At 45.5% G+C, this 20,427-nt stretch overlaps 1 protein-coding gene across 1 annotated transcript; it reads left to right on the forward strand.

Annotated features, from left to right (window-relative positions):
* Positions 1-5,252: 5,252 nt before the first annotated feature.
* LOC108792805 (tyrosinase-like) lies at positions 5,253-11,101 on the forward strand. Its single transcript, XM_018563678.1, has 4 exons — positions 5,253-6,092; positions 7,379-7,592; positions 8,227-8,368; positions 10,899-11,101. Exons 1-4 carry the CDS (start codon positions 5,313-5,315, stop codon positions 11,077-11,079), a joined length of 1,317 nt encoding a protein of 438 aa, XP_018419180.1. The 5' UTR covers positions 5,253-5,312; the 3' UTR covers positions 11,080-11,101.
* The last annotated feature ends 9,326 nt before the right edge of the window (positions 11,102-20,427 follow it).

Below are 20,427 nucleotides of genomic sequence, written 5' to 3' on the forward strand. Positions count from 1 at the left end.
GAAACACCCCCCCAACACACCTGCAACACACTCCTCAGACCTTTTGATTGAATGGGATAATTCTGCAACAACCAACCAGGGAACAAGAATAAAAAAAGTTCTTGTCTTATCATTGGAACTAATAGAGATCACCGAGAGTCATGTTAAGAGAACCAGTGACTTGCAACATCAGGTTGTAGTTAATCCTCAAGTGATTCAAACTAGCGCTGCAACTAAAGCAGACAGACTTTACTTTAGCATTTTCTATACATGTGCCATTTCGTTCCAAATCGAAATTCGGACGAAATTTCAGAAATTCGTACATTCGGAACACCCGAATTAACGAAATTCAATATATCTGAATGCATCCGAATCCGAAATTTCGAATCCGAGATTTCGGATTCCGAACGAGTTTCGTTTGAACGGAAGCGAAATTAGACATGTGACTGCTTTCTAACCAATCACATGCATTTTTCAGCTGCTGCGGGTTGGATTACAGGCCCGGTCATGTGACTCTTTGTGGGTTAGAGAAGTGGATAGAGAGAGAAGTGTAATTGTGATCTGTGATACAGGCTTTGATTTATCTTCGCCATCCTTAGTTTATTTTTATTTTTTTTTCATAATTTATCTTAGTTCTAGTGAGTGAGTGGATCATCTTTTTGTTTTGTATTTTCTGTTGTTTTGTTTTTGGTGCTGTGTGATATTTGATTTTTTGGGGTTACTTTTTTCCCCGTATCCATGTCCTTCATTTCACATTTATTTTATTGTTATTTTGGGGTTTAGTCACTGGCCGAACTACCAGCGTTCCGCCACTTGCGCCACCCGCAGCATGTATGGGCAGCTGTGCGGCGGGGATGGAGAGGCTGTCACCAGTCCCTCAGAATGTGCTGCAGGCACCGCCGGGCAGCACATTCTGCTGTGTGAGGACCCTCTCCACTTAGCCCCGCCCCCTGGCCGCAGAGACGAGGAAGAGGGCCCTGCAGGAGAGGAAAGGTAAGTCTGGAGTGAGAAGGGGGGGGCGGGGAAGTGTGTGTGTGTGTGTGTGTATGTGTGTGATGCTGGTGATATAGTGCTCACTTTTATTATAATGTATTGCCGGGACTTGGAGTCCCGCATAGCTGGTGGTATTCTGCATTGCTGTATGATGATTATACAGCAATGCAGAATAGCACCAACTATGTAGGACTACAAGTCCCAGCAATGCATTATATTTTTAAGTAGGGATACACCACTGCCAATACTGGGCATTTTCACGAGTACTCATACTCGTGAAAATGGCCCGATACTAAACACAGATACCGGTGTCCTGTCGAGAACACCGACGTAGTCGAATTTGCCGACCTCAGCATCTACGCTTGCACGCAGACCAGTATTATCGAGGAAACCGGGATTTATTTACAAAGTATTTAGTTTAAATCGTTAATTGTGACCGTTAATAATATCCCATCCATCATTTACTGCCATGGACGGTATATTATTAACGGTCACAATTAACCATTACAAACGAATACTTTGTAAATAAATGCATGGTTTCTTGCACCGGGGCCCTGAAGGTTCTAGTTACGCCTCTGGGTTTAGTTATTGTGGGTTTTCTTTTTGGGTTTGGGTATTAATTTAGTGCCACAGCCAGGCATTTTCTAAATTTCTAGGATCTGATCTTAGTTGGGTCAGATCTGATCTGTTTATATTGTGACTGCCACAACTTCAGCAGCATACTTGTGACCTCTTTTCCTTGCTGCTGCATAGTGTTTAGAGTCACAATGTTGAATCCTGCTGGCTCTGATGTAGCTCGTCGTCAGCTGTCTGTCAGTTCTCAGCTCAGCTCCCCTCTCTCCTCTCTACTGTGAAGTTGAAAAAGACAGGCAGTAACAGCTCAGTTGCCACAAGCATGGCATCTGCTAAAAGCAAAAAACACCATGGAGCCAAGGGCTGCCGCCAGCTCTTTAAAAATTGGCCCCGAGAACCACCTGCACAGCCGTAATCAACAGCGGTGTTACCGTGTTACCACCACCTCCGCCGCCACATCTGCTTCTGTGAGCATAGTGCCTACTATGTTTTATAGCAGAGGTCTAGTGAAAACTGTGCAAGGTGTTCCTAGCATGCACGCCTTCAAGCAGCCATAAAAATAAATGTTGGCCATCCAGTAGGCACTAAGGCTCATGAATCTGCCCCACTGCTTTTCTCCCCTGCCCCACCTGCCTCCCCTGGTACACCTGCTGAGTCTCCCACACCAGATGTGAGCCCTGACATCAACATGTTTGACTCAGATACATTTGCTGTGGCTAAGGTCCCAGGGATACTTTTGGCTCCCGCCCAACCTCAGCCAGACACTGCCACTGCTGTGCAAGCAATGCCACCATCCAGTAGCGGTGTCAGCTGCTGCTCTAAAATTTGGCAGCATTTTCTGAAAATTGGGAATGGGCAGCTAGCCAAGTGCAATCACTGTGGTAGGGGCGTGAGCAGGGGCAAAATGGTCAGTCACTTCACCAACAATGGTATGAACCAACACATGCGCCTACATCATTAGGCAGTGCTATTTAGACTTGTGCGCCGTCAAAAAATGTGTTCCATTTCGTTTCGTTTCGGAATATTTCGTAAATCGTGTCCCAAACTCAATTCGGATTCGTACGAAATACGAATTTTCGTTCGTTTCGGCACATTTTGGTAACTTTACGAACATTCGTTATGATGAAGTTAAAAAGCAAAAATACCTTTGGTAATATTGGAGTCGATGTGGTAGTTGTTTTTGTAACAGACTGCTGGCCAGTCTGTCCACTTCACCACAGACATCTGGAGTGCTCCCAGTGGCCAGCACACCTTCCTCGACCTCACAGCTCATTGGTGGCAGCCTAAGGTGGCCCAAGATACAGCGACAACTGCAGGGACACCATCATTAGCAGCTGGCAAAGAGGGGCACAGCTCATTCCTTTTACATGCTGAGGTCATGGATGAGCAGCACACTGCGCAGAACATCTTGCGGGCACTGCAAAAGATGTTGATGCAGTGGCTGGGGGACCAGGCAGGCACAAAGTGCAGGATGGGCTTTGTGGTCTCAGATAGTGCTCCAACATGGCCAAGGCTGTGCGGGATAGGGGATTTGTTGGTGTGGAGTGCACAGCCCACATCCTGCAGATTGTGATAAGGGGTGCATTGGATGAGGAAGAGAGAAGGTGTGGGAGTTTGTCCACACTGCTGGACTGTTGTCGGAAGATGGCTGGACACTTCCATCGCAGTGTGAGGGACAGCCATCTTCTCAGTCTACAACAGAGGAAAGCAGAGCACTGCCTTAAACAAGATTTGGTGACGAGGTGGAACTCCACACTGGCTATGCTAGAACATATCCTGGAGCAGCAAAAGGCTCTCCATGCCATGGCCTATGAGCACAACATCGGCATAGACCTCTAGGCAGGGAGAATTGGGCCATGGTTGGACAGGTTGTGGCTGTCCTGAAGGCGTTTCATGCCGTCACCGAAAACCTGAGCCAGGAGAGAGCCAGCATAGCGCAGGTGCTACCCCTCTTCACCCATTTCCAAAACAAATTGGAGGGGTTTCTGGACTCTCAAGAATTGCTGCCTGGTGGTGGTCCTCTACCTGAGGTGGTGACACTCTTGAGGAGCCTGCGTGATGGTGTGGTCAAGCACATTGCAGACCTAACAGCGACTTGCCCGGAATTGATGCTGGCCGCTATCTGTGACCCACGCATCAAGGGCAAGATGGCTTTGCGGTGCAAAGCGCTTACTAGATGGAGGGATCGTCTGATTTCGAGAGTGCATGAGAGGGAAAGAGAGATGGGAAGGCCGCTACAAGAGGAGCCCCTTTTCTCATTCCCCAACTCGTGCCAGCAGCGCTCATGCCAGCGGAGCAGCTTCTTTTTGAGCAGAGGGACTTGACAGCCTAGTACAGGGGTAAGCAACCTTGGCTCTCCAGCTGTGCTGAAACTACAAATCCCATCATGCGTCTAAAAAATTGAGAAAAAGATTTTAATGTCCCTTTAATAGTGAAGAGCACAGCAACCAGAAATGTGAAATGTGAAAATTCTGCCACATACATACTTACGTACGAACGTTCGTGTCAAATCCAAATGTTGTCCTAGATTGTTCACTTCTCCTGCCTTCTCCAAACTCTTCACCCTTTTGTGAATAACCCTGTAGGATGTACCAGGTGCGTCTTAGATCCATGATTGTTTAATGCTGACACTTTTTCCAGGGCACTCTACATTCAACCATTCACAACACTTCTGGTTCCAAAGGCTCATGACCCTACCATGATCGAGTACACATTCTGAGGGACACATTTAACCCCGTCCCTCTGAAGATGAAAGTGACTCTGTTGCAAAATGCTGTTGATCTCCTGTGTCCTTTGCCTAGCTTGGTGGTTCTTCCCACCAAACTCAACATCACTGCGATAAGCAGGGCTCACATTAGGGGCTTTCTATAGTATCTACACATGTCCTATGTTCTCTTGTACTGAACCAGTACATGCCACACTAAAGAAGCTCTATCATCTTCTCATTGTAGTTCCTCAGTTAGGGATAAAGATTGCTTAGATTCTCCCTAAGCCTGTTGATAAATTTACCTAATTGTCATTCGTAATGGTCAACAAATGTATCTACCTGGGCCTAAAGGTCTTTGTCAGGGAGATTTTCCCTCACTTCTTGTCCCGGAGAAACAGCAGAAAGTAAGAGAAGACCTCTCTAAAACAAGGGGTACCCCCTCCTAGTTGTCTCCAGTGCAGGTTTATCTGTTAGAACATTTCTTTTGACCCCCTGTTCTAACTATACATTTTTGGATTTTCCATCACTTTTATGCCATGGTGACAATGGTCGCCAGTGCCAACAGAGAAAGTAAATCTCCCCAATGGGAGTTAGTATGAGTGTTTTATAAACATCTAAAAAATGTCATATTTTTTACTTACAGCCAACAGGTGGCATGCTCGAGGCAGATCTTTACACTTCCTCAGAGCGAGGTGTAATTAGATTTCCTGTTGTTCAGCTTTGTGCATACGACACAATACACATAATGTACAGCCTTTTTTCCAATCTCTTGCTCATATGGATCTGCAGTTGAAAAGAGACAGTCAAAAAGTGAGCAGGCAGTGCTGGATTTCATTAGAAAGCCCAGTATTGTCTTCAAATTATTATGGAAGCACCTATGAAACAGCAAGGACCTAAAAATATGAAAGATCTATCTGCTGAATATACATTATTGTTTTCCTTTAAAGTTTCATGCAGACAGCAAATTTTACAACAATATCTTTCTTTTTTATTTAGACTGGAGTTACTAAACATTCTGGTCCCGCTGTCCTCTCCAGGGGCCGACGTTCTACAGTGAGCCATGATTGTCGTCTGTGTTTTCCTCGTTCTTTGCTGTAATTTGGTCCAGGGTCAGTTCCCACGGGCCTGCACCACAGCTACTGCACTTCAGGCCAAAACCTGTTGCCCTCTTTGGAAGGACAACAGCACCTGCGGCTCCCGCTCGAGCCGTGGCCACTGCAGTACCCAGAATTTTACAAACCTTGTGCCCCTATATAATGATGACCGCCTGGAATGGCCAAAGTATTACTTTGTGGAAACCTGCGAATGCTTCGGAAACTACAGCGGCTATGACTGCGGCGACTGTAAGTACGGGTATTTCGGAGAAAAATGTGACCGCAAGATCACTGTTGTGCGGAAGGAAATCCGAGAACTTTCTTTGCTGGAAAGGAAAAGATTCTTCAGCTACTTGGTGATGGCCAAAACCACAATAAGTAAGAACTTTGTCATCTTGTACACAGGAGATCGCCATCATCGGGACACGTACAACTTTGTCGATGCCTCCATCTATAATGTCTTTTCCTGGATCCATTACTACTCCATGAAGCCAATTCTGATAAATGGAACCTTTAATAGTACCACAAACTACGCCCATGAAAGTCCGGCTTTTCCCGGTTGGCATCGGCTGGGCCTCCTCTTCCTGGAGAGACAAATTCAGCTCTTGACGGGGGATGAAAATTTTGCCATTCCTTATTTCGACTGGCGAGGAGAGAAAAACTGCTCAATCTGCACTGACGACTTTGTCGGTGATAACGACATGCAAGGGTTTCTCAGTGAATACTCCCATTTCGCCTTTTGGAAAGTAAGTGGGTTATCTATAATACTTTTAGGCCATTATTATTTTTTTTGGTTTAAAAATGATACCAACATGGGTACCAACATCCTATGAGGAGACAGTAAAGGGTATTCTGCATATCTTATCTCAAATTTTCCCTCACCTTTTGTACACCATGCTAATCGACACTGTATATGTAAAGACACTGCCCTTAGTATGTTCTGCTATAATGAGTTTGGACCCAAGCCCCAGTTGCAGCATGGCATATACACATAATATGGGCAAATCATGTACACATAATATGGGCAAATATGGACACTTGACCATCACACACCCTGGGGAGTGCATCATCACCCAGGCTGGGCTCACTATATGAGCGATTTCAAGAATTGTGAGAAATTTGAACTTCAGCAAATAATCATTCATCCATCTCTACTAACAAGTAGACTTGTGCGCCGTCAAAAAATTTGTTTCCGCTTCGTTTCGTTCCGTTTCGGAATATCTGTTATTTCGTATTTCGTAATTCGTGTCCGAAACTCAATTCGGATTCGTACGAAATACGAATTTTCATTAGTTTCGGCACATTTTCGTAACTGTACGAACATTCGTTATGATGAAGTTAAAAAGCAAAAATACCGTTGTTAATATTGGAGTCGATGTGGTAGTTGTTTTTTTTATCCGAAATACGCATTCCGTTAACGGATTTCGGATAAAAAAAAAAAAACTACCATCAACTCCAATATATTAACAAAGGTATTTTGCTTTTTAACTTCAATATAACGAATGTTCGTAACGGAACGAAATTCCGTCAATGGAATTTCGTATTTCCTGCCTGTGTATTGTAATGCAACTCTCAGCAGCAGAAGAGAAAACCTCTGATTGGTCAACCAAACGAAATACGAATTCCGTTAACGGATTCCGGATCCAAATTTCGTATTTCGGATTAAAAAAAACCTCATCAACTCCAATATTAACAAAGATATTTTGCTTTTTAACTTCATCATAACGATTGTTCGTATTTCCTGCCTGTGAATTGTAATGCAACCCTCAGCAGCAGCGGATCCATATTTCGGATTAAAAAAAAAATCTTGTCATGTTGTTCAACCTCATTTACAGGGGTAATATTAGTTCCCTTTTCATAGAAATTCGGATCCGAAATTCGTTAACGGATATAATTCGGAAACTGCAATTCGGATTTCGGATGCTTCCGAATTTACGAATTTCAGGAAAATTCGTACGAATTTCGATTCGTAACGAAACGAAACGAATCGCACATGTCTACTGACAAGGCTTTTCATATTTCCCTTCTTCAGTCTGTATGCAGCGGGTACAACTATGAGGAAGCTTACTGCTTGGGTGCTGATGACCAGAATCAGATGGAAAAACTGCACAGAAAGCCTGGAGTTGATCCTGTTGCCCCTAGCCTACCCACCTTCCAAGATGTAGAGGACGTTCTGAAATGGAAAGATTTTGACCTCCCTCCCTACAACAGAATGGCAAGGAGAAGCTTCCGTAATGCCTTAGAAGGTGGGAAAGAATTATTGTAACTTTCCTTTTTTTATTTACAGGAAATGAGTGCAAATCTCTTAAACGTGAAGGCAAGTGATTCTTAGACAATTGTCACTGAAACAGATACCCCGATCAAAGGTTTTTCCCTGCTGTTTTGGTGACAACCATAACATTTTGGATTTCCCATCACTCTCTGTCGCAGTGAGAATGGTCAAATACTGTAGAAAGGTTGAGAAATAGGCAACCTAATAAGGGTTCTTATGATTTCCTACTCTATACAATATGTACAAGCAAATATTTTAACTGAATTGTGACATGTTGGTGAAAGGGAACGTCCCCCCCACAGGTAGAGAAATTCTAATTTCTGTGCATGTTCCTCGTATTTGAAGCCATAGGGGGCGCCATAAAAATCCATGCTACAGAAATGATTGCTCATATTTAATAGGTTATTGTTATATGGCCATTATAGTTGCAGATAGTAATGATACCCGTAGTTTAGTAGGATTTCCTAATTTTTTTTCAATTTGCCAAACTCATAGTTACCTTATAGTTCGTAAGACCCAATAAGATCATAAGACAAAATTTGGTGTTTAAGAAAATCTAAACAGAGGAATGTAATATTGTATTAACTTCAAATGTGCGATCTTTGTAGGTTTCCTGAATCCATCCGATGGGGTAACACTACAGCGCAACATGCATAACTTGGTCCATGTCTTCCTCGGTGGGACGATGTCCGAGGTTCCAATCTCCAGCAACGATCCGATATTTGTGCTGCACCATTGCTTTATTGACAAGTAAGTTTTAGGCTCAATAATTTTTAGCGTAAATTGAAAAAGTCAAAATACAACATGTGGACTTCAAGAACATGCATAAAGGTGCGACACAGTTCAAAACAGAATGGTCTTTGTATCATAAGGGATGCCCAGTGGGCCTCCATATATGCAAATCATTATCAGGAATGGAGAACAATGGAGTGGAGCCTGCCCATCAGCCTGCTTGTAAAGGATATGCCAAACCCAACATTGGTAAATTACCTAACAGTGGGAGGACAAGCTTGCTAGATATTACTTACATCTACAAATCAATGCTCCAACTTCCAATACTGACTGAACCCTGCAGTCATGTAGGGGTCAGAGGGAGAATCCATTGCGGCATAGGGGACATAGGACTCAGACTGTCAGGGACCAGAGCACCTCCGGGTGGCACTGTGGAGCTGGAACCTGATCCTGCAGTTCCAGTGCTCACCTGCAGGTGTCTGCCAGCAATTAGTCGCCACCTGGTGCTGCTCTGGCTAGAAATTTAACCTGTCCCTGCAGTGTAGGGTTGCCACCTGTCCAGGATTCACCCGGACAGTCCGGGTTTTGAATGCTGTGTCCGGGTTTCATGGCAGCTGAAACCCGGACACAAGATGTCAGGCAGACAGGGGCAACCAAAATTAAGATAGGGGCTGCTGGCCCCCCACTGAAAATAGTTTTGACTGTGATCTTTACATATTAGTGGGGGGCGCTATTTATATATGAATAAGCCACGACTCATTCTCCGAAGCAAAATTCCGTGCGTCACTAGAGTGTTCGGGTTTCACTGGAAGAAAAGGTGGCAACCCTACTGCAGTGGGGCCTGTGCTTCAGTATTGTTGCCATATCCTGTTTCCTGTAAACCAGTAACCAGTATCCTGTTTCTGCCTTAGACCCTGACTCCTGACCCTTACCCCTGAGGTCTCCCGATCTGTGGCTCCCGGCCCTTGCCGTTTGTATATAGTGTGGCTCTTATTTGTTTCTTGCGGGTGGTGGTGGGATTGTCTGTGTTTATGTGGTTTGCTATATCCATTTAACCAGGGCTCAAAATTTCCACTCGCCCCCTCGCAATTTGCGAGTGAAAAATTCAGTGTCTGTCTGTGTGTGTGTGTGTGTGTGGGTGGGCACTGCCTCTTTAGGCCCCATTCACACTGTGCGATTCGCAAATTGCGCGTTTGTTGCGCAATTTGCATTTTACGCGATATCGCGCAAATGCTTGCATTGAGCAAGCTAGAATCGCGGCAAAATCCGCTCCAAAAAGGGTCCTGCTGTAGCGACGCACGACCCGCGACAGCAGGACCCTTTTCCCCAATTGCCAAGCATTGGAGAGCGATATCGCGCGGTAAATAGCCGCGATATTGCGGAAATTACCGCGCGATAAATCGGTCAGTGTGAACGGGGCCTTAGGGGACCCTGGTCTGTCATGTGCTGGAGCAGTGCTGAGAACAGGAAGCAGTGATAGAGCTGGTGAGAGATGCTGCTCGTCCACATTATCCACACTCTGTACCGATCTGGGCACTCGAGGGCCTCTGCTAGGGGAGGCAGAAATGGGCCAGCTATATTAGGATGAAGGTGGAATGATAGACCACTAAATTCATGGACGTCACAATACAGGGGAAGCCCTGGGGTGAACTGGCACACCACAGGAGGGGCTCCAACAGCTTACTGTGCCACAGGTCCCCTTCACGCAGCCTGAGCTGCAATAACTATGCATGGGACCAGAGTTAGTCCCAAGTGTCAGGCCCCTGCCAGCAGGTATTTGAAGGGGACATAGAGATGGGCTGGGGTGCCATGTGTGTGTTGTGGATGAATGTGCATGCGTAATGTCCTGTGCGTTGTGCTGTGGCTGCATGTGTAATGTCCCGTGCGTTGTGCTGTGGCCGCATGTGTAATGTCCTGTGTATTTTGTGCTGTGGCTGCATGCGTAATGTCCTGTGCGTTGTGCTGTGGCTGCATGCGTAATGTCCTGTGCGTTGTGCTGTGGCTGCATGCGTAATGTCCTGTGCGTTGTTGTGTGGCTGTATGTGTAATGTACTGTGCCCCGTGCGTTGTGCTGGTGTGTGTTGTGCCCTGTTTGTTTGCGTTATGCAGGGCAACTAGTGGCGAGTAACTTTTCAGGCCTGGCTAGTGGCTCATGACCTGAAATTTTGAGCCCTGCATTAAACTATTATTCCCAAAGACTGTTGCGGTATCTGCAGTGTGGTCACATTTTCGGTTCACCTGCACGTGGTGTTGGGACACCCGTGTTCGGTATTGTGACACAGACACTCTCAGAAACATAGAATGCTTGTGAGGCTTTCAGAGGCTACAGTGCAGGAACAGAGAAGTAGAATAAATAGGCAGGAAAGGTGAGTATACTGTCTCGTGTTGCAGGGAAGTACCAGTTTGAAATCCTTAGCGAACTGACAGGGCCTCTAAGTTGAAGTATCCATGTTGATATACATTTTTTTAGGAAATGTACCATGTTTTTTTCTTAGTTATATTTTTGTCTGCAGTTTACATATCTTTACATATTCATAAATATTTGTAGGATCTTTGAAGTATGGATTCGCAGACACAATGCAACTCCAGATGATTACCCTGAAAATGACCAACGAGGCCAAGGTCCCAATGAGTGCTCCACTCCGTACTTCCCGTGTTACAGGAATAAAGACTTCCTACGCCATTCTAACAACTTTGGATACACCTACTCCAGATACCAGGGGATGTAATGCTCCATTGAAGCAAGTCTCATGAGATTGGAGTCTGCTCTTCCCTTTGTGTGATGGACAACCCCTTCATATGACTGTGTGACCTCTCAACAAGCTCTTTCGTCTAATCATCTCACTTCAAATACCCTCTGTGCTGACTTTACAGAGTAATTATGTAAATCATAACACAATCTAACTGAAAAATTAAACTAATTAAAGGAAACCTACCACTACTGATGGCCTTTGAAAATGCTACTCATATAGTTACATAGTATTTGAGGTTGAATAAAGACATAAGTCCATCAAGTCCAACCTATTGTGTGTGTGCATTTATGTTTGAGTTGGTTTGTGAATGTGTGATTTTGCTCTTAGGCGCACCTGTACCCCTGTATGTTATGGTCTCCGAGGAACTCGTCCAGAAGTTTCTTGAATGATTCCACACTCTTAGCTGAAATTACTTCCTGCGGCAGCAAGTTCCAGACCCTAACCGCTCTAACTGTGAAGAGCCCCTTGCGCCCTGTGTATTGAGATTTTTTTTCCACCAATTTTTGGTTGTGCCCTCTGGTCTTTGTTACGGAGCTGATCGTAAACAGTTTATTAATAATGTTGCTGTCGCCCTTGAATAGCTTATACAAGAAAATCATGTCCCCCCTTAGCCCTCGTTCACACCTGAACGTTTTGTAGCGCGTTCTACGCTCGACGAACGCTCTACAAAACGCTCAAAAATATAAATCCCATTGTATTCAATGGTCTCGTTCCCACCTTTGCGTATTTCTGCCCGTCCCTAACGCGTTACAAAATGGCCCACGCCTGAAAAGGTACAGGTACTACTTTGGGCCATTTTGTTGCGCATTTGCATTGGGCTACAGCCAAGTAGCCTTCGGAAACGCGCGACGGTCGCGCAACTTTTTTACCGCGAATCGCAGTAAAAAAACGCGCGACAGACGCGCATATGCTAGGGTAATTGAAGTCTCCCATTACCACAACATTACCCTGTTTTCCCGCTATTTCTATTTGGGATTGTAGGTGGGCCTCCTCCTCTTCCCCTATATTTGGAGGTTTATAACAGACACCCACAATAAGTTTACGGTTAGAGTTCGTTCTATCTAGTTCTAGCCATAATGGTTCCACATCATCTCCACCAGCTGACGCAATATCTTCACGGATGTGCATAATGAGGTTATGTTTAGCATATATACATACACCCCCACCCCCTTCTTTCCAGCCTGTCCCTCCTGAACAGGTTGTACCCTTCTATGTTAGTAGCCCAGTCGTGTGTGCTATCTAACCACGTTTCTGCTATTCCCACTATATCGTAGTCCTCCTCGAGTAACATAACTTCAAGGTCTTCTATCTTATTTGCTAGACTCTAGCATTGGTGAACATACATTTAATTTTTGTGCTTTTACTGGTTAAACGTTTGCTCCCTTCTTGCTCCCTACTACTATTTTTAATTGAACCTGTAACGGTTGGTCCTTTCCTAGTGGGTTCACCTTGGGCAATTAGATTTACTTTATTGGCTGCAATTTACTCAATTGGCTGCAGTTGTGATCCAATAGCTTCAACAATAGCTACACCACTGGTCCTGGGGAAGCACGGAGGTCAGGAGCTTCACTTGCCACTTCCTTGTTCTAGAACCTTCCAGTGCTGGACAGAATTCAAGGTTTATTTTTGCTCAGAATCAGGCCTCCCGCTTTGGGGCTCTCTGATAAATGGTTGATAGGTCCTTGTGACGGTCTTAAGCTGCTCAATCCTTGGAGGTACCAGACAGGGTGCTGGTTCCTCATATTAGAAACCTTTGTGTGTTTGTGATGATGAGTGCCTCAAGTGAAGAACTATGTCCGATCATCACTCAAGGAAGGGGAGGTCTAATTCCCTGGAACACATTGGTGGTACTCCTTTTACCAATTACCAGTAAAGTCTGGAACCAAATTTTGCATGTGTAAGATTCTTCATGTAATGAGCTCCTCAATGCACACACACAGAGAAGCAGGCTTGTTTTAGGTCATTGTGAAAACAGTTTTTCTCCAATTACAGCACTGGTAATGATCATGTGACTGTACCACAATGATTTTTATCACTTACAGTATATATTTAGAAGGATTTGTGACAGTTGTATTTGGGGGAGTTCATTTTATTTAGGGGACCAGGGCCTTCCCTATAATAAGTCAGGCTGAGAAGGTTGTTTTAGTACAATCAAGTTTTATTGAGATTTTCCATATACAAAGGAGATAAATCAAAAAGTAAGCATACACAGTAAGACATTGGTCACAAAGAAACAATATAAAAGCACAGGACATAGGGTGGGTGTCCCCTAGTGGGCCTATCACAGTATGGTAACGTCACGGTTAGTGATAAACAGAGGTTGGAACAAGGGTCTGGCACCGAACAGTGCGTGCCAGTCGGCCATACAGAGTGTTGCACAGTACGGGCGCGGGACCCTATACGCCGCCAGCCCTAGGTTATAAGTCCCATCGTTTTCGTGACTCGGAAGTAGATGACATGGGACGCCGAGGAGCTGCCTACATAGTGAAGTTCCCTTCCCCTCCTAAGAGGCTAAGGTGGGTGCAAGGGACCTAGAGCCCCCAGGAGAAGGGCACAGTCCGTGAGGCAGGACATTCAGGGGGAAACTCCAAGGTTTATGAGGGCAATACAGAGAGTAACAAGGAAGGAGAGAAGAGCAAAGTGAGTACAGGAGAGCACACAAAAGAGCACTGGGAGGTCCCACCTCCTGCCAGGGTGTCCGCCGGGCTTAGAGGTCAGTGAGAAATAGCGTCCGAGAAATCCGCCAACCCCTTGAAGGTGAGCCACGCAGACCATGCAAGTACATATTGAGGACCAGCATCACATTCCTCAGCCAGGAGCCCCTCCAAGTCAGCGATGCGATCCATTTCCACAGTCCATTCAGCCAGGGTGGGGACCACCGGTGAACGCCAATGGCGCGGGATGACTGCTCTGGCCGCCATGAGGAAGTGGCGCAGTAAGCCCTTTTTCGCCGACTTAAGCGACCCGGGCACCATAGACAGCAATAGTATCTTAGGGTCATCGGCAATCACAGCTCCCGTCGCCCTGAGGTACACATCCAGCACGGCTCGCCAGAATCCCCAGATCGGAGGGCAGCTCCACCAGATGTGGGTCATATGGCCCAGAGAGTTATTGCAGCGCCAACAGGAGGCAGAGACATCTGGATAGAATCAGTGGAGGACCTCTGGACAATGGTACCATCGGGTCAAGATCTTCAGGTTTTTCTCGTGTGCTGTACTAGCAATGGAGAGGGAATGAGTGAGGGTGAATGACTTCATCCAGTCCGCCTCCAACAGAGGTTCTCCCAGTTCCCTTTCCCACACTGCGGTATAGGCCGGCAGGTTAGGGGAGGCTAGGGAGGAGAGGATAGAGTAGAGGAGAGAGACCGAGTGGGTTGGAGGTGAGGATACCAAAAGAAGGGAGTCCAAAGGAGAGGATAGAGTAGAGGAGAGAAACCGAGTGGGTTGGAGGTGAGGATACCAAAAGAAGGGAGTCCAAGGCCGTGGGAGCTCCGCTGAAGACATCCACATCGCGGAAGGTGGAAATAAAGGAGCGAAACTGCCCATCAGCCAACCAAGTTCCCCGTACTGTGTGGGACTGGGCCCCTCCTACCCCCTGGAGGTTCATCAGGGCGGAGACCAAACGACGGTGTGAACCCCTTGTCCAACGTCCAAAAGAGGAGCCGGATAGAGCTGGAGGGAAAGCCGGGTTACCAAAGAAAGGGGTCATGGGTCCCATGTAGGAAGAGACACCGAATCGAGCCACACAGCGGTCCCATAGTTTCAAGGTGTGGGCAGTCAGAAACGGGAGAGATGAGTACACTGGCCTAGATCCTGGGACTATCCAGATGGCATCTGATCCCGGGAGGTGATACAACAAGGCATAGAAGTCTGCGAAGGTTCGTTGGATTTCTAAAGGGGAGTGTACAAGAGCTCCAGACTCAGTTCTGATATGCGGGACGTAGGCTGGAGCCGGGTGGGGATGAAGAGTCCGAGCCAATGCCCTACCACACTTGTCGCGATATCCATACGCCTTGGATGCCATTTTGTTCTTGAATGTGCGTGACGATAAGTCAAGCAACCCCAGGAGTGTCAGTCGGGCTTGAGAGATGCTCAATATGAGCTCAGGGGACGGCAAGCGTTTGTTACGTGTTTCTAGGTCAGTAAGGGTTTGGATGGCCTCGCGGATTATTGATCCGTTGTCGCAGCTCCCGTACTTCCCCTCGCAGTGCCTCCTCCAGCCTTGAAGCCCAGGTGTCAAAGTCAGCCCGGAAGGAGGTGAACACGCTCCTTATCTCACAGGCTGCTGGGGTTCTGGCTCAGTGATGGCCGCTGGCAGAGGCGTGTCTGGAGCGGTAAGCTCTGTGTGCATCAGTGCCATGGACTGGATGGGAGGAGGGGGGTCCTGTGTCCCCGTGCCCGCCGGCCGGGCAGAAGACCGGAGACTCAGCGTAGGAGCCGGCGAGGGCGCAGCCGCGGCCTTCTTCGGCGGCATATTGCGGCCCTCTGACGTAGCTGCACCGTCCGCTCGGCGGGAGAAATAGGAGGCTATATCGCGGGCGAAGGAGGCGGCCGGAGGAACGGTTGCCGCAGATGTGGTCCGGGTGTCGGGCATAGAGCAGGGAGGCAGAGAGGTAGGCTGGATGCCTGTAAATTATGCTGTGTATAGCCCCGGTTCAGCAGCGCTCACCTCGGCACGTCTTTACTCCTCCATAGCCGGCCACGCCCCCCCGAGAAGGTTGTTTTAGTTGGCGTCTCTTTGGAGGGGGGGGCGGCATGTGTGGGCAATAGAGGGGCTGCCACAGTGTCCCAGGTTGCTAAGAGCTCTTAGTAACCTGTGACACTCTGTCCAGCTTCCTGCCCAGCACTCTGATGTCATCAGTTGCCAGGGTGCTGAGCAGGGCACTCTAGCTGGTGTCCTGCAGGGCTCCTGGCAACCAGTGACGTCTGTGAGCTGACAGAGAGCCATTGACAGCACAGCTCTTACACAGCCACCGACCACTATCAGCAAGGCATCCCCCCACCCCGTGAAAGATTATCCTATCAGCAGCACCCCCCGCCATTCTACAGCCTCAGGTAGCATATAGTGTCCTGTAGCGGACTATTTCTCAATGTTTTGAATTAAGATTCACACAAATTTCCCCTAAGATTATTACACAAAAATGTATAAACCTTAGGTAAAAATGTTGATAAATAGACCCCCGACTGTTCTTTGTAATTGTGTTGTTTTCTTTTTTTGTGAATACAATTGATTGTTATTTCTGTACTGTTGTTTTAAATTCAGTTTGACTTTTTTTGCCACTGTCTGTGTTTTTTTTTCATTGAAAAAACCCTAAATTAAAATTATTAGGATAAATACGGGCCATTTTTCAGGTGAAGTTCTGTTAAGTAAAATAAGCTTATATAATCCTTATTAATCATTTAAAGTTCACTGCACCCTTAAAAAAAAATCACCTTCTCCATTGATTGAAGTGCTTTTTTCCAAATTTTCAGATTTTTTTTTTAACTTTCACTATTTCCAACAATGTTTTTTAAATGCGCCAATTTTTGTTTGACATGTTCCTTTAAATTTGTCTGGGCGACTGTGGTGCTCTTCAGGCATTACAGAAGGATAATAATAATAATAATGTGATCTCACGATATGATCCGGCTCACAGCGCAACTTAATGAGTGCAGAGTGATCCCTTTATACTTATATTGTCCCCATGTTCCAGATCACAGATGGCACAATTCCTGCCTTACCTCCTCCTCTGATTGGAGAGCACTTAGCTTTTCACAATAGATTAAACAGGTCAGAGATCGCCGTGTTATTAGCGGTTGGCATTTCAGAAAACAAAGGAGCGCCGTGTGTCGTTTCCAGCTCCCGCTGTCTCAATGATCCTTTTCGTTGGGTTTATTGATGTTTTGTATATGCTTGAACAATCTCTTTACCTTGACTTCCAATTACCAGGCAATCACGTTTTTTTTTCAGTTTACTACAATGTAATTTATTATTGAATTAAAACATTGTTTATATTTGGTATTAAGTATGTTGTCTGGACTTTGTTCATTGAATTTCAGTGGGGTGTGTCAATTGTGCAGTGCAGGAGGAGCACAAAATCCATGTAATGAGTAGAAATGGCCTTCCACATGCACGTGAAGCCAACATTCTCCAACAGCTAGAAATGTATGTGTATCCTGTAAACATGAAATGCTGTTATGAGAATAGTTCCAGCCAAAAGTCATATTGAAGGTTGCTAAAGAAAAATAATTATTGTGTGTTACTAATTATTAACATATGACAATGTTAATTGGTTATATGGGCTCTTTATATAATAACAGGTTGGCTTGCTAGAATGACTTTGCCCAAACAAATGTTGCTAGTACAGATGGCTGTTCTTAGAATGCCTTGTTGTGTAATGTGGAGACAGTTAGTCTTCTTGTTCTACACTGAGGTACACTGCCTGACCAAAGATGACAATGCCAGGATTCATTGGGCTCGCATTGTGAAAGAGTGGTTCAGGGAGCATGAGACATCATTGTCACACATGGATTGGCCACCACAGAGTCCAGACCTTATCCCCATTGAGAATCTTTGGGATGTGCTGGAGAAGACTTTACACAGTGGTCCGACTCTACCATCATCACTACAAGATCCTGGTGAAAATGTATTGCATCTCTGGACGGAAAATAAATGTTGTGACATTGCATAAGCTTATCGGAACAATGCAACGTCCATTGTGTGCCGTAATCAAAGCTAAAGGGGGTCCAATAGAATATTAGAGTGTGTGACTTTGTTTTTTGGACAGGCAGTGTGTTTGGGAGTCTGGAGGTCGGTCAAGCTGATCGGGTGTTCTGAGATAATAGAAATTAATGTCTCCTGTAAATGAATGATGTGCTGCTTGTGTAAATCATTAAGTCAATATTTAATATTATGTTTTGGAGGGTCCCACATGGCAACTGTCCGGGATTGGAGCTTAAAAGTCTCCGGTATTGAGGTCAGATCCTTGGTACACCTGCTATCTAAGAATCTCTGCACATGTTCATCTCTCTACTTTCTAATCTTTACTCTTATTTTGGAACTCTTCTCTTCTAAATAAACTTTGAAAGCCGTCACCGTGAGCAGAGGTTGTTGTTTTCCTTATCAAAGTATAGGTGGAGCATGTTGGTCTCAGTCAGCAGCAGACTTCTCTTGAGTATTCTAGGTGGGACATCTCCCTATGATGGGTCCTGACTTTTTTAGGAAATGGCTAGGACTCCTCTTAGGGTTTTTATGCTGTCTTAGTTCCATTGGGGGGTTGTTTTTGTTTGACACATCAGGAAGTGGAAGAATTCTCCACCTTCTAAAAGAATGTCACTGGAACAGATGTGCCTATTGGAAGATTTTCTCTCAGCTCCTGTTCTCATGACAGTTTTAAAATGTTGGATTTCCCATCACTTTCTGTCTCTTTGACAGTCATCACCAGGACAAATAAAGAAAGTAAATCTTCCCAAACGGGGACATAGACAGCAATAGAAAGATGGCTTGTGTTCTTGTGTCCTTCCCCACTCTATTTAAATAATAATAAAAACGTTTTGTCTGGAGATACACTTTAAAGCTGAACCCCAGGTTATTAAGCAAGTTTTTTTCACCTGTGATTGTGAGGGAAGATTTGGCAGAGGAACTTTTGGTTAAAGTTTATAAAGGTTTGGAGAGGATTGGACTAAAGCTCTTCATTAGAGGAGTCCTCCCCAGGGCTATTACCTTTATTAGCAAGGAAGGGTCTTCTGTGTGCGCCCCACCGATTCCTGCTTTACCTAGTTCGGAAGGGCTGGTTTTCTCTAACATCTAGGCTAAGCTCCACCTACCAGGAACTTCAGTATCCAATAAGATGCACTTCATCGGTCATTAAAAGTGCTTTTAGTAGACATAAAAGGAGGGTGGGATGTAGCTCTGGTAGCAGTGTAAAGGATCTATTCATAAATTGAAACCAGGATCAGAGGGACACACAGAAGAAACTTATTCAACTAGTAAGATAACACCAGGCATCTCGCGTCTCCTCTGAGAGGGACTTGTAAGGTTCATGTAGCACCCCCTATCCCTAGGATGGTGAGGAGAACCCTATGTGGTTCAATGAGCTAGCATTTCTACTCTCATGGTGAAAGCCTTGACTTTTTGTGCTTGAAATTAAATTGAGTGGCAGTTACTGTTTAATGTCTAAATGGATTTTTTAGCTTAATAAACTCAGGTGAATAGGTTAGGGTACAGGAAAAACAAAGCGAAATAATAAAACAGGACAACATGAGCAAAATGCAGCTCCAGACTTATTTTCTAGTAAAGTAGGTAGTTAGCCCTTTAAGGGCAGCCAGAGCAGAACCCAGGGCCTATGCAGTTAATCACAGGTACGGATGAGCAGTTTGAACCTCTTGTAATGTCCACTGGAAGCAGCTTATACCCAGATCTCCAGGCCATTCTTCAGTACAGAAGCCTCTTCCTAGGCTGATCCATACAAGCAGCCATCTTCCTGCTCTGATCACTCTGGATGTACCCTCCAGTAGGACAGCCAAACAATCCTTAAAGCCCTCAGACACAGGTCAACTTCTGCTTCCTTAGACCTAGGGTCAGGCCCTTCTTTATGGCAAAGACCTCCCCGAGCAGCAGGGTTAAGAATCAAAAGACCTCCACCCTGGCAGGAGCCTATTAAGCAAAGACAAAGGCACCTCAGCTGGGTTAGCCCCCAAAGACTCCTCTCACAGTGGCATCCTCTCAAAGGCCTGTCAGGAAAAACCCTCCTCTCAAGACAGCACCCCGGGAGGCAAAGGACCAAAGACCCTTCTGGAAGGTCACCTGTGTTTCTCCTGAAGTACAGTCTACAACAACAGGCAGAAGTAAACAATGGTCTGAACTTGGGGGAAACCCAATGGACACCAAAACAACAATATAAACTCAAGCTGGCTACAGCCAATTTGCCGGCATTAAGTTTAGACTGGTGGCACTCCAGTGTATGGCAGGGTCCCAACTTTTACTTTTGAGTTGTCACTGGTTTGTTCCTGGATCTCGGGAATCTTAAATTTTTCCTGAAGCCACCTTTCAGTCTCTCTTCTCACACTGCAGGTAGACAGGATACCCCCTATAACAAAAAACAGACGCGAGTAAACAGCTAATTACATAAGAAATGACAATGTAACATTACCATGTACAAACTCTGAGCTCCCTTTCCAGTCTGACATTTCATGCGCTTGAATCATGCAGTGATTATATAATGCACTCTTAAGGTTAAAGTGTCTGTTGCAAAATTAAATTGGCAGATGTAAAGATGATAATGAATACTTGTTGGTCCGGTGAACAGGAACTGTTGCCTGAAATTTCTTCTGAAATTAACATTTC

The sequence above is a fragment of the Nanorana parkeri genome, unplaced genomic scaffold, assembly GCF_000935625.1.
Source record: "Nanorana parkeri isolate BGI_ZX_2015 unplaced genomic scaffold, ASM93562v1 scaffold685, whole genome shotgun sequence".
Lineage (NCBI taxonomy): Eukaryota > Metazoa > Chordata > Amphibia > Anura > Dicroglossidae > Nanorana > Nanorana parkeri.

Bases quoted from the DNA above. Each gene is read 5' to 3' on its own strand.
- LOC108792805 (XM_018563678.1), top strand. From the start codon at position 5,313: ATGATTGTCGTCTGTGTTTTCCTCGTTCTTTGCTGTAATTTGGTCCAG. The intron at 7,593-8,226 runs GTGGGAAAGAAT...CGATCTTTGTAG, and splicing joins CTTCCGTAATGCCTTAGAAG to GTTTCCTGAATCCATCCGAT. The intron at 8,369-10,898 runs GTAAGTTTTAGG...AAATATTTGTAG, and splicing joins CACCATTGCTTTATTGACAA to GATCTTTGAAGTATGGATTC.